This window comes from Hylobates moloch, unplaced genomic scaffold (genome assembly GCF_009828535.3).
Source record: "Hylobates moloch isolate HMO894 unplaced genomic scaffold, HMol_V3 SCAFFOLD_6, whole genome shotgun sequence".
NCBI classification, from domain to species: domain Eukaryota; kingdom Metazoa; phylum Chordata; class Mammalia; order Primates; family Hylobatidae; genus Hylobates; species Hylobates moloch.
This window is the reverse complement of record NW_026652281.1, coordinates 115,058,059-115,085,516: the sequence shown is the minus strand read 5'-3', so window position 1 is coordinate 115,085,516 and position 27,458 is coordinate 115,058,059. Positions and strand designations below refer to the sequence as shown.

At 39.0% G+C, this 27,458-nt stretch overlaps 1 protein-coding gene across 7 annotated transcripts in view; it reads left to right on the top strand.

Annotated features, from left to right (window-relative positions):
* The window catches only part of FAM13B (family with sequence similarity 13 member B), a 111,624-nt gene that overhangs the window by 31,357 nt on the left and 52,809 nt on the right, over nucleotides 1-27,458 (top strand). For 6 of the 7 annotated variants that reach the window (XM_058441231.1, XM_032157981.2, XM_058441233.1 and 3 more), the window contains exons 3-7: nucleotides 1,202-1,393; nucleotides 1,831-2,043; nucleotides 8,388-8,565; nucleotides 9,189-9,330; nucleotides 13,165-13,325. In XM_058441231.1, coding sequence (XP_058297214.1) covers nucleotides 1,237-1,393; nucleotides 1,831-2,043; nucleotides 8,388-8,565; nucleotides 9,189-9,330; nucleotides 13,165-13,325 — 851 coding nt within the window. In that variant the 5' untranslated portion in view covers nucleotides 1,202-1,236. The remainder of the gene's footprint in view (nucleotides 1-1,201; nucleotides 1,394-1,830; nucleotides 2,044-8,387; nucleotides 8,566-9,188; nucleotides 9,331-13,164; nucleotides 13,326-27,458) is intronic. The other variant, XM_058441234.1, reaches the window with a different exon arrangement.

The window sequence follows — 27,458 nt, the reverse complement described above, 5'->3', positions numbered from 1 at the left end:
TTGTGCCTATAATCCCAGCACTTTGGAGGCTGAGGCGGGCTGATCACCTGAGGTCAGGAGTTCAAGACCAGCCTGGCCAACATGATAAAACCCCGTCTCTACTAAAAATACAAAATTAGCCGGGCGTGATGGCGCACATCTGTAATCCCAGCTACATGGGAGGCTGAGGCAGGAGAATCGCCTGAACCCAGGAGGTGGAGGTTGCAGTGAGCCAAGATTGCACCATTGCATTCCAGCCTGGGCAAAAAGAGCGAAATTCCGTCTCAAAAAATAAAAAGAAATAACAGTGTTGATAAAAGGACATCTCTTACTGAAAGTTGGTGTCCAGAAATGAAAAATTTCTTTTTTATAAAAATGTATTACAGGCTGGGTGTGGTGGCTCACGCCTATAATCCCAGCACTTTGGGGGCCGAGACGGGCGGATCACGAGGTCAGGAGATGGAGACCATCCTGGCTAACATGGTGAAACCCCATCTCTACTAAAAATACAAAAAAAAAAAAATTAGCCGGGCGTGGTGGCGGGTGCCTGTAGTCCCAGCTACTTGGGAGGCTGAGGCAGGAGAATGGCATGAACCCAGGAAGCAGAGCTTGCAGTGAGCCGAGATCATGCCACTGCACTCCAGCCTGGGCAACAGAGCGAGACTCCGTCTCAAAAAAAAAAAAAAAAATTACAGCTGCTTTATCATGTAGAAATAAGAACTCATTAATCTTGTTCTTATTAGCCCATCTTTTATAAAAAGTGGTTATTAGATCATCACTTTCTAAAAAGGATTCTCTTCCGTTTAGGCTTATGAATTGAGGGGTTAGATGAGCTTATATGGCACAGTCCAGAGTGGGTTTGGATTTACCTGTGTCATTAATAAGCTTGTTCAGTAAAGGTTTTCTTGGAGCCAGATTTGCTCCTTAATTTGTCTTTGGGACATTAATGCCTCTTGCTAAATCTTTGATGATTAACTTTGCTATTGTTTGATAAGTATGCAAGCACTAAAGGGAGCATTCAGCACTAACTCTTCGTAATAGGGAATATGTTTAGGTAATTGTACTGAACTTCATCTGTAGAACACACTATGGGCCTGCTAACTGGAACATATTTAAATAGACGAGAACACATTCAGGTGTAAAGCATTTTTCTTTAATGTATCTAGTCGTATTGCCACCTGTTAATCATTATAGTCTTTTTTTTTTGTCTTTCATTTGGCAGAAAAGACAGCTTTGATTTCTGGCTGCAAAAAAGATATGAGGAAGAGCTCCTCCCCTTCCTTGAGTAACTGCAACTCCGTTCTTGCTAACAAAATATTTGGAATTCCACTTGATGAGCTGCAGCAGGGAGGACATCCAGACAATGAGGTTCCATTCATAGTCCGCCGCGTTGTGGACTATATTGAGGAACATGGTATACATTTCCTTACTTTGAGGGCTAGCTTTTGTTTTAATAAACACAACTTACCCCTTTTTGACCTTGGATTTTTAATTTTTTTTTTAATATGGAAAGTCCAAAACAGGAAAAACTAGAAATTCTTTTTAATGTTTTAGTGTGATTTTTACTTAAATTCATATACTTAGAAATGACAGTTGCCCAGCCTAGAACAAGTTTTAGTGGGGGTGATAGGAATATTCTTAATGGATATAAGGGGTGGGATAAAATAGAATATCCCTTAGAACAGAGATAGTATGTTTCTAGATGTATAATTTGAAGGTTTTTAGTCAAGTCCAGGGAGCCAAGAAAGGCTTTCCAAAAGTATGAGTATTTTAAGTTAATTGGAGAATGAATATATATGGTCAAGCAGTTGACATTGCAGCTTATTGAGTGATTGCCTTGAACTAACATAGGAGGTCTGGAGCAACAAGGACTTTTTCAAGTCAATGGAAATGCTGAGACAGTGGAGTGGCTTCGGCAGAGATACGACAGCGGAGAAGAGGTGGATTTGGTTAAGGAAGCAGATGTTCCCTCAGCTATTAGCCTTCTTAGATTTTTTCTTCAAGAACTTCCTGAACCTGTTATCCCTGGCAGTTTACATATTCACTTGATGCAGCTTTCTCAAGGTAACATAATTTGATACTTATCAGTCGGTCATTTGTTGTTAATTTTCTAGTCTTTACCTTTTAGAAATCTTGACATGTAAACAGTAAGTATAGTATTTTAGACATTAATTTGTTATCTTCTCATTTGCTTTTTGGGGTTGTATGATCTTGTCATAGGAAAGGCAAGTTCTGGGATCCCTCTAGTACTATTTACTTTTTGTGATTGGTGTTATTAGCCTAAGATACAGGGTGAAGAAGAGGAAAGGGAGGAGACAAGAACAAGGAGTAGGAGGGGTCATCAAAAAGAAAGAAGACAAATTTATGTAAGGTAATGTGTGTGGTGGCACAATGTCCAATAGAGCCAAAGGTGTTGCTTAGTGGTGATATTACCACTATTAGGGTTACTTATCCCTGGTTTGATAGAATTTCCTAGCAAAAGCAAGAAGACAACTTTGATTCTAGGCTTGGAATATACCTAAAACTTGTTCTTGGACACTTAGCTAAAGGAAATGGATATCAAATTGAACATTAGACTCTAAGCCAAAGAAACAAAAAAAGATGTATCTTTGTTAGGTTTTTTTGGTGGTGACTAAAAAGTAGTGCTTAGCTAGAGTGGGACAGGAACAGGAAAAATAATGGTAGAGGCAGCAGAAAGGTCAAAGAACTAAGAAGTGAGGAAATGCTTCTGTTCCTAGAGCCAAATGGTATTCATATATATGTAATGGAGGGACGTGCTTCATTATATAGGAAAATATATAAAGTTGGCATATAGCATTATATATTTCTTGAATTTTAAAACTACCTTTTCAGGCTTTTTTGGTATTATGCAATTCATTTATTTTTGGAATCGGGGCTTCTAAAGAAATTCAGTTATGCTAAGAAATTATAACTACTTCCTTTATGCCTATCTCTATCACAGCTGGACATTCTGTAATACGTGTGTATATATGCTTAAGTATTAGGTTGTCAGAGAAGGTGTATTTTCTTTCGAAAGTGTTTATCCATCTTTTTCTTAAATTTTAAACTGTGAGCCTAAGTTAGATGTCTTTGATTTATGTATAAAGGTCAATGCAAAGACGTTCTGTGACCCTCTTACACATGTTTTCTGTACAGCTAAATCATAAGGCTTACTTTGAACTTGCTATATTGAGGAATGGGTAACCTGATTCAATTCTGTTCTTTTACTCTGTAATCTGGATCAAAAAAACAGGTTTTAAAACGAAATGTTATTACTAAGGCTGCCCGTTTTTCAATGCATCACTTTAATTTTTCTCCCCCCAAAATTACGCTTTTTTGTTTTGAATTTTTGAATCCACTTTATTATTACAGGAATTTTTTCAAATGTTTATGTTGAGACATGTAATAAGCATTTTGCATTTATTAAATATGAACTGAAACCAATATGGTAAAGGTTTTTTGAGCCTTTTAAAATAACTCTAGAGCCATTCTCTTTATAGTGTTAGGTTTCCATGTTCCCTCTGTTAGCTGAATTGCAGACACGTATTTAAAGTTCCAAGAGTCAGATAATCTTTCAGTCCTGAATGAAAATTTATAAATTAATAATTGCAGTGAGATTTAATGGAAGCAGAGTCATTGACTCACTGGTAGAATCTATCAGAAGCTATTTATTTTTCACTAGAATTGTCATTTCAATTGGTTTTCATTTATTTGTTTTTTTTTTTTTTGAAATGTCCTTGCTCTGTTGCCCAGGCTGGAGTGCAGTGGTGTGATCCTAGTTCATTACAGCCTTGATCTCCAGGGCTCAAGTGATCCTCTCGCCGCAGCCTCTTGAGTAGCTGGGACTACAGGCGTGCACCACCATGCCTGGCTAATTTTTTAAAATTTTTTGTGTTTTGTAGAGACAAGATCTTGCTATGTTGCCCAAGCAAGTCTTGAACTCCTGAGCTCAAGTGATCCTCCTGTCTCAGTTTCCCAAAGCACTGGGATTATAGGAGTGAGCCATTGTACCTAGCCTGGTTTTCATATGACAGCATCATGTACTGTTGGGACAACTAAGTTCCTCTTCAAAGACACAACTTTCTGGCCATAAATTGTAAACCAATCCTACCCCTTCTTTTCTTTCAAAAATCGCACATTTACCCTATTTGAAAAAGTTTCAGTCTTAGCCATGGCCTGGTTTTCATTTAAAATTATGACAGCACCATGTGCTGTGTTGACATTCATGGAATTATAATATGCATCTCGTTACTTATTCTTACGCTAACATTCACTTGTGAAGGAATTTAAGATATGCAAAAGTTTGCAAAAAATATGCACAAAAAAAGCAAAAATGCTTATGGTCAATAAGTGCTTTCATGTTTAATATGAGAAATTCACTGTTTTCTTCTATTTTCCACTTATACATACATAATCATTAGCATGCGTATGTATGTGTGCACATATACTCACATATACACCCATTTCTTTAATAGCTCTGCAGCTAGGTATGGTAGTATTTGAGGTGATATTTGCATTTATGTTGTAATATCATCTGTTCATTCATTCATTTAGTTATTTTGGGAAGGTGTCTAGATCTCTGAACAAAGTTTCCTCTCTTCATTTACTGTAGATAATTTTGTTTGTTTCTTTTATTTTTTTGAGACAGAGTCTTGCTCTGTCACCCAGGCTGGAGTGCAGTGGGACCATCTTGGCTCACTGCAACCTCTGCCTCCCAGGTTCAAGTGATTCTTGTGCTTCAGCCTCCTGAGTAGCTGGGACTACAGGTGTGTGCTACCGTACCCAGCTAATTTTTGTATTTTTAGTAGAGATGGGGTTTCACCATGTTGGCCAGGCTGATCTCGAACTCCTGACCTCAAGTGATCCACCCATCTTGGCCTCCCAGAGTGCTGGAATTACAGGCATGAGCCATGGCACCCAGCTGTAGATAAATAATATGATAATATTTTAATGTTCACAAATACATGACAGTTACTGCTTTTAAGATCATGGAAGAAACACTGTTGCAGTTGCATTTCAGCTTTTGTTTTTAAAAAGTGGTTTCATTTTTCTGTGGTAGCTGGACAGTGCATACACTGGTGTGGTCAAACCTTTTATTTAGACTAGGGTTTCACAGCCTTGGTACTGTTGATTTTGGGCTTGATAATTTTTTGTGATGGGGAGTTGTGTCCCTTAGGATGTTTAGCAGCATTCCTGACCTCTACCAAAGGCACGGTCTTCCCCAAAGTCATGACAACCGTTCATTGTCAGATGTTGATAACTTCTGGGTTAGACTATAATGGTTAGTCCAACTGCTTATACATTGTGTTTTGGTAGAGAACATAGCTAGCAGTTTTGTGGATTAGTTAGAACATTTCCAAAAAATGTTACGGTACTTGAAGGAATTGTTAGGGGAAACTTCTCTGATACATACATTATTTTCCCTGGATGTGATTTAACTAGAAAGTAGACTCCAAAGGAAAGAAATTTAAGCAAGTATGTATATATTTAGTGTATTTTGAAATGCTTCTCTGCCTTATTTGAAGACTTCAGACACAGGCCAGTATGGGTACGAATGTGTAGAAGAAATGTAGCCAAACAAAACTTTGGATAATGTGGATAGTATTTCAAATAAAAACAGTATTGCCACAAGCTTACCAACTCAAATCAAATGGTGTAGTATGTTCAACATCTTTTTTCAGTTATTGTGTATTCATTCAGTGAATTCAACTAATGTTTATTGAACATCTGCTATATGCTAGACAGTGCTCTAGATCAGCAGTCCCCAACCTTTTTGACACCAGGGACCGGTTTTGTGGAAGACAATTTTTCCACTGATGGAGAGGAGGAATGGTTTTGGGATGAAACTGTTCCAACTCAGATCATTAGGCGTTAGATTCTCATAAAGAAAGTACATCTAGATCCCTTGCATGCATAGTTCACAGTAGCATTCTTGCTCCTATGAGAATCTAATGCCGCCACTGATCTGACTGGCTGCTCACCTCCTGCTGTATGGCCCAGTTCCTAACAGGCCACAGACTGGTCTGCAGCCCCGGCTGGGGACCCTTGCTCCAGATACTGAGAATTCAGCACTGAAAAAAACTAGATGAAAATCTCTGCCCTCATGACTGGATGTGGTGACTCACGCCTGTAATCCCAGCACTTTGGGAGGCTGAGGTGGGAGGATCACTTGAGCCTAGGAGTTCTAGACCAGTCTGAGCAACACAGGGAGACCCTGTCGCTATGGAAACTTCAAAAAATAGCCAGCTGTGATGGCATTTGCTTGTGGTTCTAGCTACCTAGGAAGTTGATGTGGGAGGATCGCTTGGGCCTGGGAGGTTGAGGCTGTGGTGGGCCTCAGTGATCATGCCACTGCACTCCAGCCTGGAGTGACAGCCTGTCTCAAAGAAAAAAATATCTCTGCCCCCACAGAGCTAAAATGCTATAGGTGATAAGGGAAGATGGTAAAATAGATGATAAAAATAAACATATGGATAGGTATGCTAGACATTAAGTGCCACAGAGCTGGAGAGAATGTTAGGTAGAATTTGTCAGTGTTGGTATCTTCATTATATTGATAATATTAACTGCTTGCATTTTTGATATGTGATTTTCTAAAATAATTTTCTGCTGAATGCTTAGGTTGTTAAAATTTCTCATCAGTTATAGGTACAGTGATTTAAACATTAATCCAGGGACTATTCCGTCTGATTTTAAAATTAAAGTACTGGTACATTTGAATGGACAGCTGGTACTATTACAAAGTATAGAAGAGTTGTTATTGGTTGCATTTTAAATTTTAAGTAAAACTCATGTGACTAGCCTTTCCTGATAAACTTAAAAATTTTTTTTTTTTTTTTTGGAGATGGAGTCTCGCTCTGTCCCCCAGGCTGGAGTGCAGTGGTGCGATCTCGGCTCACTGCAAGCTCCGCCTCCTAGGTTCACGCCATTCGCCTGCCTCAGCCTCCCGAGTAGCTGGGACTACAGGCGCCTGCCAACACACCCGGCTAATATTTTGTATTTTTAGTAGAGACGGGGTTTCACCGTGTTACCCAGGATGGTCTCGATCTCCTGACCTTGTGATCCGCCCGTCTCGGCCTCCCAAGGTGCTGGGATTACAGGCGTGAGCCACCGTGTCCAGCCTTTTTTTTTTTTTTTTTTCTTTTTGAGACAGGGTCTTACTCTGTCACCCAGGCTGAAGTGCAGTGGCACAATCTCGGCTCACTGCAACCACTGCCTCCCAGGCTCAAGCCATCCTCTCACCTCAGCCTCCTGAGTAGCTGAGACCACATGTGTGTGCCAGTACACTCGGTTAATTTTTGTATTTTTGGTAGAACGGGGTTTTGCCATGTTGCCCAGGCTGGACTCGAACTCCTGAGCTCAGGCAATGCACCTGCCTCAGCCTCCTAAAGTGCTGGGATTACAGGCGTGAGCCACCATACCAGGCCAAATTTTTGTTTTTTTAATCAACATAGTACTGGAGTCCTATTTCCTGATAAACTTTTTAGACTAGTATTATTTTGCAGAGATAGCTAATATCATTACTGTAACCTTTTACCAAGAGTTTTTCAGTAAAATAATTTTAAGAACCTGCGGAAAAATACAAAATGAAACATAATTTAATTGATTTTTACTCATGTAGCACAATAAATCACTTCATTTCGAGAGGACCTCTGAGCGCTTATTTCTCCCAAATGGGATCCTCACCAATCAGTGCAATGAATACGGGTCTAGTTTCTGTTAATGAAAACTCATTGACACAATAAATACAAGGCCTAACTTGTGTGATGAAGTTTACTTGATAAGCAGAAACCAACATAAATTTAGACGAGAAAAACAGATGAGAAATGAAAGACCTTTTAATTTAGTTCTACTGATATTGCTGAAGTTAATTGTTTATTTTAGGAAGCCAGGAGAAGAAAATCACACTGTTACCTTGTTCTTTCCTTGTTTTTACTTTCATCTAAGCTGAAAGGTATCACTGATACTATTAGCCCCTCAAATTGCATCTCTGCTTTGCTCACTATTGGTTCGTATTGTCTGGCATGGCCAGTGCGTTTTGACTTCTTATAGTTGGCAGTAGTGTGGAAACACAGGTACAGTCATGCTGGAGACAGTAGGATGAGAATTTAAAAAAAAAAAAAAAAAAAAACAACTAGAGAATTGGGGCCAATGAGTAATAGATGAGGAAAACATCCTCCAGCAATTAAGGGGTTGAGTTCCTTTTTTCCAGCTCCTCTTCTCCACCTCTTCTCCATTTCATAAGTGAAATACAAAGCCCTAAGGCATTTGGCCCCAGTAGAGGAAGTGAAGAGGTTTTGAATTGTTATAGTAAAAAGGTGATGTGGGTGGAGTAATGTGAACCTGGCAAAATATCAGAGCTTTGCTTTTTCCTTTATTGAAAAAAACCTGTTATTATTGTTTTATAGATTATAATAATGAAGATGAATTTGGAAGAAAGTTGAGGTTCCTCTTACAACAGCTTCCACCTGTTAATTACAGTTTGTTAAAGTTTCTGTGTAGATTTTTAGCCAATGTAGCATCACATCATGAAGAAATTTGGTCTGCGAATTCTTTGGCTGCTGTCTTTGGTCCAGATGTCTTCCAGTAAGTTGTTTCAAAAATTTTTGTTTAATTTTTAAAAATTAGATATCTGAGGCCAGGCGCAGTGGCTCACGCCTGTAATCCCAGCACTTTGGGAGGCTAAGGTGGGCAGATCACAAGGTCAGGAGATCGAGACCATCCTGGCTAACACGGGTCAAACCCCATCTCTACTAAAAATAAAAAAATTAGCTGGGCATGGTGGCGGGCGCCTGTAGTCCTAGCTGCTCGGGAGGCTGAGACAAGAGAATGGCGTGAACCCGGGGAGGCAGAGCTTGCAGTGAGCCGAGATCGCGCCACTGCACTCCAGCCTGGGTGACAGAGCAAGACTACATCTCATAAAAAAAAAAAAAAAAAAAAAAAAAGATATATGAAATGGAATCATTATATTGTTTCCCAAGGATCGTAGGTTGCTTGATGAACAATTATTTTTTATAGTAGATATGATTAATTCTTACAGCATTTTTGTGAACAGGGTACAAATTAGGTAGGTTTTACAGATGGGAGAATGGAAGCACAGAATGGTGACATAAATTGCCCATATTCGTAAAGTATCTCATTGATTGTCTTCTATCTTTACCTGTGATTGATTTAAGAACTCTCTATTCAATTTGGACTTCTATTATTAGCATTTACACAGATGTGGAAGATATGAAAGAGCAAGAAATAGTGAGCAAGATAATGGCTGGACTTCTGGAAAACTACTATGAGTTTTTTGAGAATGAAGAGGAAGATTTTTCATCTAATGATTTGAGTTCAATTACTGAACAGGTGAGAGTATTCTATTTGGAGGGATAATTTTTTTTTTTTTTTTTTTAAGAATAATATGCTCTTAAAGACTTGCCATAGACATAAGTGGAATTTAAGTACTGACCTGGAAGTAATTATCTTGGTTATTATATGTAATCAGTAGGTGGCACATTCATGATTTTTTTCCTGAACAACATCCTGTCCTCCATAATTCGATTAATAAGGAAAAGGCATTAAAATCAAGAGTATATGGTAGAGATTTTTTGTTTCTTTTCCTATTGTTTATTTTGTAAGGATAATGCAGTGTTTTAGTTTTTTGCAGAGAAACTGCTAGCATAGAGGAATATAGGCAAGGGGTGAGAAATTTAAAGTAGAGGGAAAGATTCGGTACACATTTTTAAAAATTTGAAGTTTTTCTTCAATAATACAGCAAATCAACACAATAATATAATTGTCACTAATGGGAAGCATCTGGATATTAATAGTTTAAGTGGCAGGTAATTTTTAAATTCTGGTGACTCTAGAATATGAAAATCTCTTTCTGAGGTTACATTATAATCTTTTAAAAAATTGTTTTATTATTTATAGAGACAGGGTCTTGTTATGTCGCCCAGGTTGGTCTTGAACTCTTGGCCTCAAGCAATCCTCCTGCTTTGGCCTTCCCAAGTGTTGGTATTACAGGTGTGAGCCACCACACCTGGCCCCACAAAATGATTTTAAAAAGTGTGATGTAACATGTTAAAATAGGCCAGGTGTGGTGGCTCACGCCTATAATCCCAGCACTGTGGGAGGCTGAGGTGGGTGGATCAGCTGAGGTCAGGGGTTTGAGACCAGCCCGGCCAACATGGTGAAACACTGTCTGTACTAAAAATATAAAAATTAGCCAGGCATAGGGGCATGTGCCTGTAATCCCAGCTACTCGAGAGGCTGAGGCAGGATAATTGCTTGAACCTGGGAGGCGGAGGTTGCAGTGAGCCAAGATCGTAACACTGCACTTCAGCCTGACCGACAGAGCAAGACTCCATCTTAAAAACAAACAAAAATGTTAAAATAATAGTATCTCTGTACCAAAAAGGTGTGAACTGAGTAAGTTTTTATTCTCAGTTTTAAAAGCCTTCTTTAAAAATTTTTTTTGATATTTTGCTGTTGTGCCCAAGCTTTTATTAATCAACCACAATAATTCCCGCCCCTGCCCCAACCTTTTTTTTTTTTTTTTGAGACGATCTCGCTCTGTCGCCCAGGCTGGAGTGCAATGGTGTGATCTTGGCTCACTGCAACCACCGTCTCCCAGGTGCAAGCAATTCTCCTGCCCCAGCGTCCCGAGTAGCTGGGACGACAGGCGCTCGCCACCATGCCTGGCTAATTTTTGTATTTTTAGTAGAGACAGGCTTTCGCCATGTTGGCCAGATTGGTCTCGAACTCCAGGCCTCAGGTGATCCACCCACCTCTACCTCCCAAAGTGCTGGAGTTACAAGCATGAGCCACTGCACCTGGCCCCCTTTTATACTTCTGAAAACTTTTTTTTTTTGGCCAGTGTTTCCTTGCTTAGATTACCAGATGGATATTAAGTACATCCTCTCAACTTTCACTAGTTAATAAAATACATAGATGGGGAAAGAGGATAATTTCCCATTAGATCTATTTTAAAACCTGATCTATCATTTGGGATTTTCATCTTTGTGATGAAATCTTACCTCTCAGCTAATCACTTAGGCCAGTGATTTTTCAGTCCTTTTCATTAGCATTATACATGATGTGGGATAGACTAGGAAAGACATTTATAAACACAACGAATTATACAGAATCTGCAGAATGTACTTTACATGTGAACTTAATGTTCACTAACTGTTTTGTTTTTATTTTTGTTTTTGCTTTTGAGACAAAGTCTTGCTGTGTTGCCCAGGCTGGAGTGCAGTGGTGCAATCTTGGCTCACTGCAACCTCTGCCTCCTGGGTTCAGGCAATTCTGTCTCAGCCTTCCGAGTAGCTGGGATTACGGGCACATGCCACCACATCCGGCTAATTTTTGTATTTTTAGTGTAGGTTGGATTTCGCCATGTTGGCCAGGCTGGTCTTGATCTTCTGCCCTCAAGTGATCCACCCACCTTGGCCTCCCAAAGTTCTGGGATTACAGGCATGGGCCACCGCGCCTGGCCTAACTATTGTTAATAATGACTTTTTAGTGACCCGTCTGACTAGTGACTTTGATAGACATGTGGTAGAGACCTCCTGCTTTAGGTAGTTTGGATGGTGGATACTCTCTTCATTTATATAAAAAATGATGTTACTTGTAGAAACTAGGATCTATGCTATTAAAGAAATGACAATTTCAGTTATGATAGGCATTATTGATTATTATGTATAGACATTGCTGAAGAGGTTATGTATTTTAATCCTTTCAACCAGCTCTGTGAGGTAGTTAGTATAGCATCTCCATTTTATACTTAAGACTTGGACAAGTTAAATAAGTTGCCAGAGAAAGTTAGGGGCAAGTAGGGATGTGTGAATATAGATATTTCTGCCTCTGAGGCCTAGCTTTTAGCTACTGTGTTATACTTTATTTAATTTCGACACCGAATCTTACTCTGTCACCCAGGTTGGAGTGCAGTGTCACAATCATGTCTCTCTGCAGCCCCAACCTCCTGGGCCCAAGTGATTCTCCTACCTCAGTCTCTCAAGTAGCGGGTACTACAAGCACATGCCACCATGCCTGGCTAATTTTTGTATTTTTTTGTAGAGACAAGGTTTCACCACGTTGCCCAGGCTGGTCTGGAACTCCTGGGTTCAAGGGTTCCAACCCCCTCCGCCTCTCAAAAGTGCTACGATTATAGGTGTGAGCCACCAACCGTACCCAGCCTGTATTATACTTTAAAATAGGCACTCTGTACTTGTTGATTAGGAGTGTGATAGAATATCACAGTGTAATTACCTTTCTTTTGATTGCAGTTTTACTTTCTGATAGTATTCTAGTAACTGTATTTGTCCATCAGGAAAAACACCACTGTTACATGTAGTAGTAAACACATTTATTCTAGATATTTCTATTGCATTTTTCTAGCACGGAGAAAAAGCATACTTTTATTGCTCAGAGTCTTTAATGACTAGTATTAGTTTATATTAAGCAATTCTATAGATAGTTTCTTCTTGGGATAACTTAAAAACTCATTTGAAAATATTTTGCTGGTTTTCCTTCTCTAATATTTCAGTATCTTTTTATTAGAGTGATTACCTATGTAGCCAGTTTGATAATGGTGGACATTTTAGAGCTCCTGCTAGCAAGATAATTATAACCTTGACTTGTGCTTACTGGTCAAAATATGAGTTCTTCCTTGTTATAGGATTCCATCTCTTCATGAATAATTCAATCTGAATCACTTAGAAGTTAGCTGACATTTTCTAAAATGTAGCTAACATCTTAAGGCAACATTTTTTTGCCCTTCTTTTTTCACACTTACTATATTAAAATGACTTAAGGCACCTGGAAAATCAGATCAATTAAAAGTCTGTTGTAAGTGTTAGATTTACGAAACTAGTTAGAAAATTAAATTTTCTTAGTGTTAACTATACCCTACAGGCTTACTTATATTCCTAGATAAATACTAATTTTGCAATATACTAATATACTAATTTGCAACTACTGGTACACTAATCCTGCTTCAAAATGTTACATTTGTCTAGTTACAATTTTATTTTGCTGTGAGAAAGTTGACAGTTACTTACTCCATAAGAGAGATTGGTCCTAGGAAATGAAATAAAAATGAGTTGTTTGTGTTTAAAATTTTCATAGAATAGTATGTCTTAGATGTGTTAACAGTTTCATTACATTTTAATTCTGAATTTCCTTTTATTTATATAGGTTAATGAACTTTCTGAGGAAGAAGAGGAAGATGAAAAGCTGGAACATATTGGAGAACTTCCAGAAGAGGGTGCAGAAAAATCAAATGACATGCCAGAGGTGGTACAATTAAGGATGACTGAAAACATCCTGGAATCAAATAGTGTTACGGCAACAACAAGGTAATAGCTCAGTTGAATGAACTTTAGCTTTTGAGTATTTCATTCTAAGTGTAGACTCACTCCAGCACTCGGGAACACAAACTGTAACTATATGTGGAAGTTTGGCATTTGCGTGTGAAAAAGAGCAAGAAGTAAAATTTAAAGATGCAGTCTTGCTAAGGAATTTTCAGTTATTAGTGTTAATACCTTTTTTTCAAAAGCATAACCTCTTAGAAATATTTCTTGTTAGAGTTTGTTTTGTATTAGCTTATTAATTGGGCTGGATAAAATTTCAGAACCTCTGGAAGTAGCATCGTTAGAGACGGATACAGTGGCTGAATTGACTTGTATATCCCATTTCCAGGCTACAATTAGTTGTAACTAGGCTGTGAGGATGGAACTCTTATCCATTAAGATAGTGCTTTCCAATTCTTTTCATGTACAAAATGATTAATATTTACGTGGCATGCTGGGTAAATTCGATAAATGTGGTAGGCTGAAGACCCTATCCCAGCACATAGCTGGGACCACTGGGCACACTATTTAGGAAGCTTTAGAAAACTCAGGAGAAAGAGTGAAACTTTCTGTGGCTTTTGATAAATATTTCCAGACTACTTAAAGGATGTGACCCAGTTTACATTGTCATACTCCCCATATGTATCTTCAGGTCTGCTAAGTTCTGTGCTAGTTCTCCGTAAAGCTCCACGGTTTACTAACCCTTTCTACTTAGGAGGATCCAGCTATATATTTAGTCCACTAGATGTTTTTCATTTAATTTGTGTTCAGTGGAATGGTGGTTAAAAAAAAGAGGAAATAAGAATTTGAGTCAGAAAGCAAAATGTCATTTAAAAGTAACTGGTAATATCTAAGGGAAGAGCTATCTATTGCCATTTAGGGAAATTATGAAGTAATTTTAAATGCTGCTAAACACAATTATTACATTTCTCTGTAGGCCTCTAGATCTTTATATTATCTATGGTTTCTTCAAACATGATCATAATTCTGTTAGCATGTTTATTCTCTCTGTTGCCCGATTTAACATTCTGTTTTTGCTTTTATGTGTGTTTACATGACCTTCTAATTTATTTTTTGATGGTCTCTTAACTATTTTAAGTATATATTAAAATGTTATCTATATGTTCAGATATTTAACTATATTCTAACATTCTTTTTTCTTGATATTTTGAGTTGTTTCAGCTAGCTTGTCAGTACTGTACTGCTACTAAAAAAAAAAAACAAAACACCTTTGTTGTTTGGCCCTTTCCTCCTTCTAAATTATTTGGATAAATTTACTGGAATTGAAGAGTGACCCTTTCTCTGGCTTTTGATAAATATTTCCAGACTGCTTAAAGGACGTGACCCAGTTTGCACTGTCATTAACAGTATTTTCTTGAGGACCTTACAGCAGTAGATTTAAATGGGTGTTTTAAATTTTGTTAATTAATTAATTTATTATTATTTTTTGAGACCAGAGTCTCACTCTCAACCAGGCAGGAGTGCAGTGGCACAATCTCGGCTCACTGCAACCTCTGTCTCCTGGGTTCAAGTGATTCTCATGCCTTAGCTTCCCAAGTAGCTGAGACTATAGGCACGCATCACCATGCCCAGCTAACTTTTGTATTTTAGGAGAGATGGAGTTTCACCATGTTGGCCAGGCCGGTCTCAAATTCCTGGCCTCAAGTGATGCGCTTGCCTTGGCCTCCCAGAGTGCTGGGATTGCAGGAGTGAGCCACTGCACCCGGCCTCTAATTTTGTTAATTTAGAGCTCTGCTCTCCAATAAGGTGACCATTAGCTCATTCTGTGTATTTATTATTATTTAATGACAGGGTCTCTTGCTCTGTCATCCAGTCTGGAGTGCAGTGGCACAATCACAGCTCATGTATAGCCTCTACGTCTTGGGCTTAAGCAGTCCTCCTGCCTCAGGCTCCTGTGTAGCTGGGACCACAGGTGCTTGCTACCATGCCCAGCTAGGTTTTGTATGTTTTGTAGAGATGGGGTTTCGGCATGTCACCCAAGCTGGCCTTGAGCTCCTGGGCTTACAGGTGTGAGCCACTGTGCCCGGCCACTTGTGTGTATTTAAATGTAAACTAAACGAACTGAAATTAAATAAAAATTTAAAATTCCTTCCATATTTGTGCCACCTACGTTTCAAGTGCTCAGTAGCCACACGTGTGGCAAGTGACTATCATGTTGGGCAGTGCAGATATAGAACATTTCTATCATTGCAGAATTTCTTTTGGACAGTGCTGATTTAGACAAGTGAATTCATTAAGTATTTTTATTTATGTAATTACCAGCAAGGCTAAATATGGTTTCAAATACATATTACTAATAGCTTCTCTTTGATCATCTGTCTGGTTTTGTAGAGGATCCTCCTTTGCTCCAACACAGTCATTTTAGAAGGATTCATTGGAGATTTAGTGGTTGTCTGTTTTTTTTTTGTTTTTTTTTTTGAGATGGAGTTGCGTTCTGTTGCCCAGGCTGGAGTGCAGTGGCGTGATCTCGGCTCACTGCATCCTCCACCTCCTGAGTTCAAGCGATTCTCTGGCCTCAGCCTCCCAATTAGCTGGAATTACAGGCCCGCGCCACCATGGCTGGCTAAGTTTTGTATTTTTAGTAGAGACGGGGTTTCACCATGTTGGCCAGGCTGGTCTCAAACTCCTGACTTCAGGTGATCTGCCCACCTCAGCCTCCCAAAGTGCTGGGATTAGAGGCGTGAGCTACCACGCCTGGCCAGTTGTTAGGATTCTTTAATTGCACCTCCTAGAAATAGATTCTGGTTAAAGTATAGAAAAAACAGTTTATTAATAAGAAGGATTCTGGGCTACAGTCAAATCGAAACGCAAAGATAAGAACATGGGCAGCTCTGTGAAATTTAGAAACACAGAGGCATGGAATAATCTCTTCAGCATGTGGCTATTGCTGTGAGAGTTCTGACTGCCTCCGTCTGTCTGTTATTCTGCTCTGGAGCACATAGCTGTGGGGTGGTCGGGAGAGGGTCTGCCCTAAATTTAGTTAGGTGTCTATTCCCATGGCCAGCGAGGAACTGGTCATTGTGATTTATGTGTATCTGAGGACTGTGTGGGATGGAGGGAGGAGCTAGTTTCCCACGGGAAGATAGGGCTATTACCAAAATGTTGGGGTAGGGGTATTAGGCAGCAGAAACAGATAGGTCTACCATTGTGGTCTTCTAGATTTAGTAATATTTATGTGTTTCAGTTAATATCTATACATTTCCCTTTTATTTTAGTTTTGGCTGATAAAGTGTATAAAGATTAAAAAGTGCCCATGACTACTTTTTTTGGTGGTATCTATTGCTTCATTATAGTACTTTTCAGGTAAATAAAACCCTTTACATGTCATCAGAGTAGAGGTACCTGCTGTTTTTTTAGTTGACATTTATTTATTTATGAAAATGTTAATAATTTAACTCTTCTCTTGAAAGTAAAAATATCCACGGTGTGTAGTACCTTCAGACTGTGTTCAATTTATATTCTATTTGTTATTAAAGATGCTCGTATTAAAATTTTTTATAAATTACCTATTTTTTCATTTATTTGAATGGCAACTCATTTTTACAGATGTTATTACTGCTTGAGATAGAGGCTAAAGATTGAAGTTGTTTATAGATGTGTCCTCTATGAAATTAAAAGTAAATAAAAATGCATGCCATTTCCTAAGTGCTTAATGAGAGATAAGCAAATGAAAAATTGAAGTGGAATGAAGCACACAGGTAGTTAGGCCCAGCGCGGTGGCTCACACCTGTAATCCCAGCACTTTGGGAGGCCGAGACGGGCGGATCACAAGGTCAGGAGATTGAGACCATCCTAGCTGACATGGTGAAACCCCGTCTCTACTAAAAATACAAAAAAAAAAATAGCCGGGGTGGTGGGGGCCTGTTTCTCCAGTATCAGAGGTGAGGCAGAGAATGGATGAACCGGAGGCAAGTTGGGTGAGCCGTGTGTGCCCTGATCCAGCCTGGGTGACAAAGAGAAAAAAATGGAACAGATGTGTTTGATCAGCCTTTCAGAAAGAATGATTAGGGTTTTTAAATATATTTTTAGAGATATTTATTTTTGCATGTCTCTCTGCTAAACAAGGATATCTGTTTGTTTTTTGTTTGTTTTCACATGGAGTTTCACTCTGTTGCCCAGGCTGGGCTGGAGTGCAGTAGCGTGATCTTGGCTTACTGCAACCTCCGCCTCCTGGGTTCTCGATTCTCCTGCCTCAGTCTCCTGAGTAGCTGGGATTACAGGCGCCCACCACCATGCCTGGCTAATTTTTGTATTTTTAGTAGAGACGAGGTTTTACCACACTGGCCAGGCTGGTCTCTTGAACTCCTGATCTCTAGTGATCCACCCGTCTCGGCCTTTCAAAGTGTTGGGATAACAGGTGTGAGCCACTGCACCCAGCTCCCTTTGAAGTATATTATTTCTAATCCCCAGCAACCCACTTAAGCTTTTTATTCTTGTTTCTTATAAATTATAAAAGTACTTTGCTGAGTCTAGCTGATTTCATTAGTATAACATGTCCGTTGTTTTAAAAAACTAAGATCATTTATTATATTTTTTTTCTCTGAACTCTTCAGAGAGGAAAGAGCGTTTCATTCCTTTGGTTAAATCCCTTTAATGTCTATTGAAGGAGCCAAAATTCTTAAATGGCCTGTAAGGTTCTATATACGTAGTGTACCCCATCCCACCCCTAACTGCTGTACCCTTTTTTCCTTTATCTCTTGCCTGCTCTCTCTTTGGTCATTCTCTTTTGGCCATAACAAAATTCTTTAATTCACCAGTCATGTTCTACTTGAGCCTTTGCACTGGACTGTTCTTCTGTATGGATAGATGTGCCCCTAGATAGCTGCATGGTTCTCTCGGTATGTTCAATTCTTTGCTCAAATGCCACTATATCAGTGATAACCTCCTCATCCCCCATTCTTGATCTCCCTTACCCTGTTCTGTTTTGTCCATAACTGTTATAACCATCTAACATACGTTTATTATTGTTATTGTCTATCTTCCAGCATTAGAAAGTAAACCATGAGACAGCAGGATTTTGTTTACTCATGTATTTATAACACTTAGGATAGTGCCTGCTACAGAATAGGCACTCAGTAAAGTATTACATGTTGAATAAATGGAGCTTTAGAAGCAAGATGGAATTTTCTTGAATGTTCAATTTAATATGATTAAAATTACATATATAGCAAATGTGTCAGTGTTCTGAGACAGAAGAAATATAAAATGTATTGTTTGATTATCTACCTTGGATGAAAGGAAAGTCAGGGAGAAATTTCCCTAGAATGCATAGGGCCTAGTACATAGGGAGCTCTTAATGAATTTGAAACTGGAGATTGAACTTTTAGTAATTAACATGTCATCTTTTTGAGTATTCCTATGAAGTAATTTGCAAACATTTATTGGAAATATTAGGTAGCCTGCTTTGTGTTTCTCTTCAGAAGTAGCCTAGGAAAGTATGTTGGAATCCTAAGAGAAATAAACACTTGGGGGATGATTTAAGTTAGCAATTCTCAAACTTTTGGTCTCAAACATTAGTACCCTTATAAACAGTTATTGAGGACTCCAATGAGCTTATGTTAATGTGGACTATACTTGTTGGTATTTACCATATTAGAAATAAAAACTGAGAATATTTAACTACAGGGAGTATTTCTTTGCCAAGTTGTAGTTTGGAAAGATGCTTTTTTTTTTTTTTTTTTTGAGACAGTGTCTTGCTCTGTTGCCCAGGCTGGAGGGCAGTGGCACAATCTTGGCTCACTGCAACCTCTGCTTTCAGAGTTCAAGGGGTTATTGCGCCTCAGCCACCCAAGTAGCTGGGTCTACAGATGTGCGCCACCACACCTGACTAATTTTCGTAATTTTAATAGAGATGTGGTTTCACCATGTTGGCCAGGCTGGTCTCGAACTCCTGGCTTCTAGTGATCTGCCTACTTCAGCCTCCCAAAGTGTTGGGATTGATTATAGGCATAAGCCACCACTCCTGGCCTGGGTGCTTCTGTTTGTAGCTAAAATGTAACTATTTATGACCTCGTGGATTTTTATTAAATTCTTTCTCCTTTATTAGTTTTAAGTTAGTGCTTCTCAGATATTTTGGTTATACAATCCCCTTACACACTTAAAAATTATTGGGCACCCTAAAGAACTTTTGTTTCAGTTTGTTACATCTATTGGTGTTTATATTAGGAATTAAAACTGAGAAAAAAATTATTTAGTTAATTTTTTATTTTTTTGAGACAGGGTCTTGCTGTGTCGCCCAGCCTGGAGTGCAGTGGCATGATCATGACTCACCACAGCCTTGACCTTTCAGGCTCAAGCAATCGTCCCACCTCAGCTTGATGAATAGCAGGGACTACAGGCATGCAACACCACGCCTGACTAATATTTTATATTTGTTGTAAATACAAGGTCTCATTATGTTGCCCAGGCCAGTCTCAAGCTCCCGGGCACAAGTGATTCTCCAGCCTTAGTCTCCTTAAGGTGCTGGGATTTCTGGGCCTTATTTAGTTTTTTAAAGTAACAATAAACCTATCACATATTAGTGTAATTTTTTTAAATGAAAAGTAATTGCGTTTTCTAATTCCCTAAACTTTTTTACTGACAATGTTTTACATTTTTGCAAATCTCTTGAATTTCTATCGTGAAGGATTCTTACATTTTCTTCTGCATTTAATCTGTTGCTGCTATGATCTGGAAGTTTTGGTATTAGGAAGTGGGGCCTTTGGGAGGTTATTACACCATGGGGGTGGGGCCCTCATGAATTAGACTAGAACCCTTATAAAAAGCCTGAGAGAAGACTCCTTACCCCTTTCACTCAATGGTAACACAGTGAAAAGTCTATCAATGGGCCCTCATCAGACACTGAATCTGCTGCTGCCTTGGTCTCGGACTTCTCAGCCTCTAGAACTGTGAGAAATAAATTTCTGTTATTTCCTTAGTATATGGCATTTTGTTATAGTAATGTGAATGGACAAAGAAAATTGGTGCTGAGGAGTGGGTGTTGCTGTAACAAATACCTAAAATATGGAAGTTGCTTTGGAACTGGGTAATGGATAGAGGCTGGAGGGTCTTGGTGTCATCCAGGCTGGAGTGCAGTGGTGTGATCTCGGCTCACTGCAGCCTCTGCCTCCTGGGTTCAAGTAATTCTTCTGCCTCAGCCTCCTGAGTAGCTGGGACTACAGGTGCGTGCCACCACACCTGGCTAATTTTTGTATTTTTAGTAGAGATGGGGGTTTCACCATGTTGGCCAGGCTGGTCTCGAACTCCTGACCTCATGATCTGCCCACTTCAGCCTCCCAAAGTGCTGGGATTACAGGCATGAGCCACTGTGCCTGGCCAAAAAAATTTTTAAAATGAGCTGGGCATTGTGTCATGTGCTTGTGGTCCCAGTGACTCAAGAGGCTGAGGTGGGAGGATTGTTTGAGCATGGGAGGTCCAGGCTACAGTGAGCCATGATTGCACCACTGCACTCCAGCCTGGGCAACTAAGTGGGACCCTGTCTCAAAAAAAAAAAAAAGAAAAAAAAGACCCTGAAGGCAATTCAGAAATCAATTACAGGCCTTGAGTGCAAGGGCCTGCAAGGAGGCCCTAAATGCAAAGGAGGGGCCACCAATGATGGGGGACCTTGGGGACCTTGGCAAGATTCCATTATGCCTGGCACCATACTCTTCTGCCACTTTAGGTATGGCTCTGGTGTGATAACAGGCAGCACCATCTCTACCAGAGCACAGAGTGTGTGAGCCCTAGGGGTGGCTACCTCTACCGTTCAAAGGATGGGGCTGCCCCTGTGACCCAGGGAAGAGGACCATGATGGGGATGGGATATGGTATATTGGTCATTTGGAAAAGATTGCTTCACTGAGTTCTGTACATCTTCCAGATGTTGGCATATTTCTTAAAGTTCACATTCTTTAATATCACTGTTGATTGCATCAGAAGCATCTTTAAGTATTCAGGTGTTTTTGAGCTTATGGAGGAGGATACAGGTTTTCCAGAATTTTGATTTTTGCTTGAAAATTCAAATTTTATATTGTCAGTTTTTCTTAGAGTCTTAGTTGTTTTTGAGAAATGTCTGCCAGTGTTCAAGTCCTAATAACCATGGTTTAGATGTTAGTCTATCTTTCAAGTAAAAGTGGTATTCCATAATAAAAGTGATTAGTTTAGCTCTCAACTCAAACAAGATAAGCTATGCAGCAGAAGTGCTTTATAAGTACTTCCCATTTACACTGAAAATTAAAAAAGAAATGTACTCAAGGAATAAGATGAAATTAATCATTGTTTTCTGCTTCTCCATCACGGACTGGCCCCTTTTTAAAAAGTTTCAAGTGGCTGGTGAGGAAGAATGCAGTGGCCACAGTATTACTTGCCTGGACTTAGGCTAAGACACAGTATTACTTGCCCGGACTTAGCTGCCGAGCAGCTTTTTCTACCATTGATTTTGCATCATCATTGTTGAAAACTTTAAACAACAATTTTAAGTTTATTTGAGCATTAAAGGATTCATGAATCAGGCAGCAGTCAAAACCAGAGGAGGTTCAGAGTGCTCCACTTCAGCAGCTTGAGCATTGGGGCTTTTATAGGCTGAAAGCAGAAGTAAAGAAATAACTTGATTGGGTAGGCATTTGCCTTATTTGGATATGATACAGTGGAAAGTTCCTAGTTAGAGGTTAGTTGGTGGGTTTTTTTTTTTTTTTTTGAGACAGGGTCTCACTGTCACCCAGGCTGGAGTGCAGTGGCACGATCTCGGCTCACTGCAGGCTCCGCCCCCCGGGGTTCACACCATTCTCCTGCCTCAGCCTCCCGAGTAGCTGGGACTACAGGTGCCCGAGTTGGCAGGTTTTGATTAGTCATCTTACTGTTGACATTGGGTTTTAGTTCACTTATGTAGGAAGCCAAGGCACTGGAGCCATCTCAGCCTGATGGCCTCCCAATTTAAAAATTTTGAAAACATGCAAATGTCAGCGCAGTGAAAAAGGCATACAGTATGAAGGTACTTCTAACTCTTTCATAGAAAGGGTTTTGAAGACTCTCAGGTTTATAGACCTCTTTTTGAGAACCAGTGGTTTAAATGTTTGTGTGTGAGTTGTATTGATTGGTCTGTTCATGTATCTGTTATTTCTGCAGTTGTCATTAGCTATGTTTTGTTAAGATTTAAGCTGTCTTCGGAGTAGAAAAAATGGTGGAGTTTGGGGTGTGAGCAGCCTAGGGTGCATGAAAAAGCAGTAGTTTTGTTTGATTGTTCCTGAGGTTCAGTCTTATCCTTGAAGTCCATGGAAATCTCAAAATTGTCTCTAAATTGTTGTTTTATATCCACATGTTTATCATTTAGCTTTATATATATGTTATAGATATATATTATATATAATATGTATATGATATATATTATATATAATATGTATATGATATATATTATATATAATATGTATATGATATATATTATATATAATATGTATATGATATATTTATATATAATTATAATATGTATATGATATATATTATAATATGTATATGATATATATTATATATAATATGTATATGATATATATTATATATAATATGTATATGATATATATTACATATATATTATTTATGTGATATATATATATTTGAGATGGAGTTTCGCTCTTGTTGTCTAGGCTGGAGTGCAATGGCGTGATCTCAGCTCACCGCAACCTCCGCCTCCCAGGTTCAAGTGATTCTCCTGCCTCAGCCTCCCAAGTAGCTGGGATTACAGGTGCCTGCTACCATGCCCAGCTAACTTTTTGTAATTTTAGTAGAGACGGGATTTCACCATGTTGGCCAGGCTGGCCTTGAACTCCTGGCCTCATGATCCACCTGCCTCGGCCTCCCAAAGTGCTGGGATTATGGGTGTGAGCCACGGCACCCGGCCTGCTTTAGCTTTATATTTAAATGTACAAATTTTAGGGGAATTTTTACCTTTAAAAAATGTGAAGAGAGAAAGGAGAGTTCTAAAAGAGCTTTTACCTTTTCTTCCCTGTGCTTTATAATCTTTTTCCTGTGTTGTATTGGGAAAGTTTATTTTGGCTTGAGGTTTAGGTAATTTTTAATTTATGCTCATGCTTAAGAAACCACAAGCCAAAAAAAATTACTTCGTGTTATAAAGTTCATTTAAAGTTGTGCTTCTGATGCCTTCCTAAAACTCAATTTAGAAAGATGAAAAATTGGGCTGGGCGCAGTGGCTCATGCCAGTAATCCAGCACTTTGGGAGGCCAAGGAGGGTGGATCACGAGGTCAGGAGTTCGAGACCAGCCTGACCAACATGGTGAAACCCTGTCTGTACTAAAGATACAAAAAATTAGCTGGGCATGTTGGCGAGCGCCTGTAATCCCAGCTACTCGGGAGGGTGAGGCAGGAGGATTGCTTGAATGCGGAAGGCGGAGGTTTCAGTGAGCTGAGATGGCACCATTGCACTCCAGTCTGGGCGACAAGGTGAGACTCCATCTCCAAAAAAAAAAAAAAGAAAGATGAAAAAATTGAAACTCTCTTTGTGGGTTGCTAACGCTAGGGCTTCATTCTTGTGAGTTCATTGGTTTCTGATGGTTCAATTTTAGATGAGGTGCAGGAAAGAAGTGATTTAGGAAGAGCCATGGGTTTAGGGTTTTAAGACTGGTTTCTGGCCGGGCGCCATGGCTCACGCCTGTAATCCCAGTGCTTTGGGAGGCTGAGACGGGCAGATCACGAGGTCAGGAGATCGAGACCATCCTGGCTAACATGGTGAAACCTCATCTCTATTAAAAATACAAAAAAAAAAAATTAGCTGGGCATGGTGGCCAGCGCCTGTAGTCCCAGCTGTTGGGGAGGCTGAGGCAGGAGAAGGGCGTGAACCCGGGAGGCAGAGCTTGCAGTGAGCCAAGATCATGCCACTGCACTCCAGCCTGGGTGAAAGTGCAAGACTCTGTGTCAAAAAAAAACAAAAAAACTGGTTTCCACTTCATTCTGTGGATCCCCTATTATTGAGAAAATATGCCTTCAGTTGACTAGAGGGGGTATGCGAACTGTAGTAGTATCTTTTTTCTTTTCTTTCATCATTGAGTCATATAGTTTGCAAAATATTTCAGTTGACAGATTTTATCAGTTCACATTTTCAGTATCCAGGTTCCACTTGAGTGTAAAAAGGGAGTCATACTTTGGTGGAAGTACCAGAAATGTTGGGCAGTAACAAGTAGAATTTATGCTCTGGGTCATGAGGAAGTTTTATTAGAGTTAAAAAAAATGTTTTAAGTACTAGCACATGATAAATATTGACAGGTTCTCTCCCTCTTTTCCCTCTCCTGTAAATGATGCATTTGATATTTTAAAGACTTGTTATATATAACTTATTGACTAACTTTGTAACAGTGAGAAATCTTTTGATACACTCTTGTCATTGGTATAAAGTACTCCTAAGTTGATGGGGAAAGTAAGGAAAGGATTTTTGCTTTTGGTTTTAAAGGAGCATGAGATTATTATTTTTGTTTTGTTTTATATGTTTATTTTTTGAAACCATAGTTTTTTAAATGGTAATTTTGGTATAGTTCTAGCATGACTTATCTGGAAGCTATCCAATTTTTAGGCTTGAAAAGTTAACCATAAATGCTTTTCTCAAATTGGATAATTGAACAATAGCACTCTACCTGTTTTGCATATTTTAGTAATTTCATATTTACAATTTATGTCCCTGGATATAGTAGTTTGATTAATGAAAACAGATTGGTTTCTCCACTTACATTGGATTAGGCTTATATATTTTTGAGAGAAGTCTAGCTAGATTAAAAAGTTTATTCCTCTGTGTCCACCTCCTGAAAAGTTGCAAAGTAATGAGGAAAAAAATTGTAGACTCTTGATTGGGTACCTCCTTGTCAGTAGTGACCTCATGTTGCAGTCTGCTTCCATTTAAACTGCAGAGTGTAGCACAGCTCTACTGTGTGTAGGACTCAGCACTAATAATTGCTCAGCAGTTTTTATAAGCCCATCACCTTCCTTTACTGTGCTTTCAATGAAGTCTTTACCTGATGTTTTTGTTGGAAGATACCAGGGTGTTCAGAATCGTTTCCAAGGCTCTGTTGCACAGGTAAAGTGATCTTTACCAGAGTTAGTTGAGGTGAACTGCAGTACTTTTATTGAAATATCGTTTGTAGCATTAAATATTTACAATTGGGAAATTAAAATAATAGTAGTTTCTTATTTTATTTGGATACAAAATATTAGTGACTGGAGTAAGTGGTTGTAAGATTGATCTTATGTTCTCAAGATGATTATGTCATCGTAGGCAGATTTGAAAATAGAGTTAATAGCAGAAGGGATAAAATGTCAGGGAATGACTGTAGTCTTCAATGTTATGCTTGACTAATGACTTCAAAATATATATGTCCCCTGTGATTTATTGTTTGTCTTTCTAGTCAAGTCTTCCTTGTCTAGGGGTTTAATGAATACAATTAGCATTTTTAGGTGGTCTTTGTGGCATCTGCCTATAGTACCTATGTAACTTGACCTGAAATTTCTCAGCAGTTATTTTTCTTGTGTCTTTATTTTAGCTGTCACATCCCTGTGATATCTATATATTTTAGCTGCAGATGCATAACTATATTGATATATCTTTTTTATATCTATTGGTGTGTGTGAGCCCTGGCTGATATATCAGCGCTTTTTACCCACAGGATTTGACTAAAGTATGAAAATAAAGAATAATTAAAATCTGTGAAATCTGAAAGCTAAGTCAGTCCTTTTTGTCCTTCAGAAGCTGAGAGAACAAAGTTGTACAATTCATTTTGTATGTAGCCTTGTGGGTGACAACCTGACTCTTACAGTACAAAATCTATTTATTTGATTTGTTTACTGTGGCTGGTGGGAGGCTCCTTATTAAAAGGAGCTGTTTATTTGATTGTCCCAGCATATTCTTCAGGGCTAAAGAATCTTTACTCTTGCAGTAATAATCGAGCTTGCTGATCACTGCTTTTATATATACTTGTAGTTTTCAGTAGCAATTAAAAGGGATAGGAAGCAAAAAAGATCAACTACCTTGTGATCTATTCAATTTAAGACCACCGGAACTTTTGCCTCTTTTTGGCTCCTTTGAATAACTGGAAACTTTATTAAACTTTATTGTTTTTGGAGGTTAGATATAGACCTAAGCCAGTGTTTCTCAAACTTACTACTATGGATAAGAATCATCATTGGCATTTGTTAAAAATGTAGACTCTTAGGCCCTACTTTAGAGATTTGGAGTGGGAACTTGGAATCTACCTTTTTAAAAAGCTTTTTTCCTTGTTTTATTCTATTTATTTATTTATTTTGAGATGGAGTCTTGCTCTGTCACCCAGGCTGGAGTGCAATGGTGCAATCTCAGCTCACTGTGACCTCCACCTCCCGGGTTCAAGCAATTCTCCTGCCTCAGCCTCCTGAGTAACTGGAACTACAGGTGCACACCACCATGACTAGCTAATTTTTTTGTATTTTTTTTAATAGATACAGGGTTTCACCACGTAGGCCTGGCTGCCCTCGAACTCTTGACCTCAAGTGATCTGCCCGCCTCAGCCTCCCAAAGTGCTGGATTATAGGCATGAGCCACCATGCCCAGCCTCTTTGCTTTTCTAAAAAATTAATTTTTTAATTAAAAAAATAGATGGGGTTTTGCTATGTTGCCTAGGCTGGCCTCAAGTTATCCTCTGCCCTGGCCTCCTGAAGTGCTGGGATTACAGGCATGAGCTGCCGTGGCTGGCCTCATTTTATATTGGAAAGTAAATCATACTGCAGAAATGGGCATAAAGTAAATGTATAGCAAAACAAGTTAGAAGCAAATATCCTTGTAACCACACACATCTGTGAATAAACTGTGACAGCACCCCAGTTGCTCTCAAAATCCTGATCCCCTCCCTCCCTACTAAGGTGATTACTATATGGACATTATAGCAATCACTTCCTTGTATGTTTTAGAGCTTTATGAAAATGAAATCAGATTATATGTAAATTCTTGGTCTGGTTTCTTTCACTGAACAGTGGTTTTTTTCACTGTGTAAGTTTGAGATTTATCCATGCTGCTGCATGTCACTGTGGCTTGTATCATTGTTGTAAAGTATCCTCTTGTATGATTACACCACAATTATCCATTTTGCTGTTGGTGAACAATTCAATTGTTTTTACT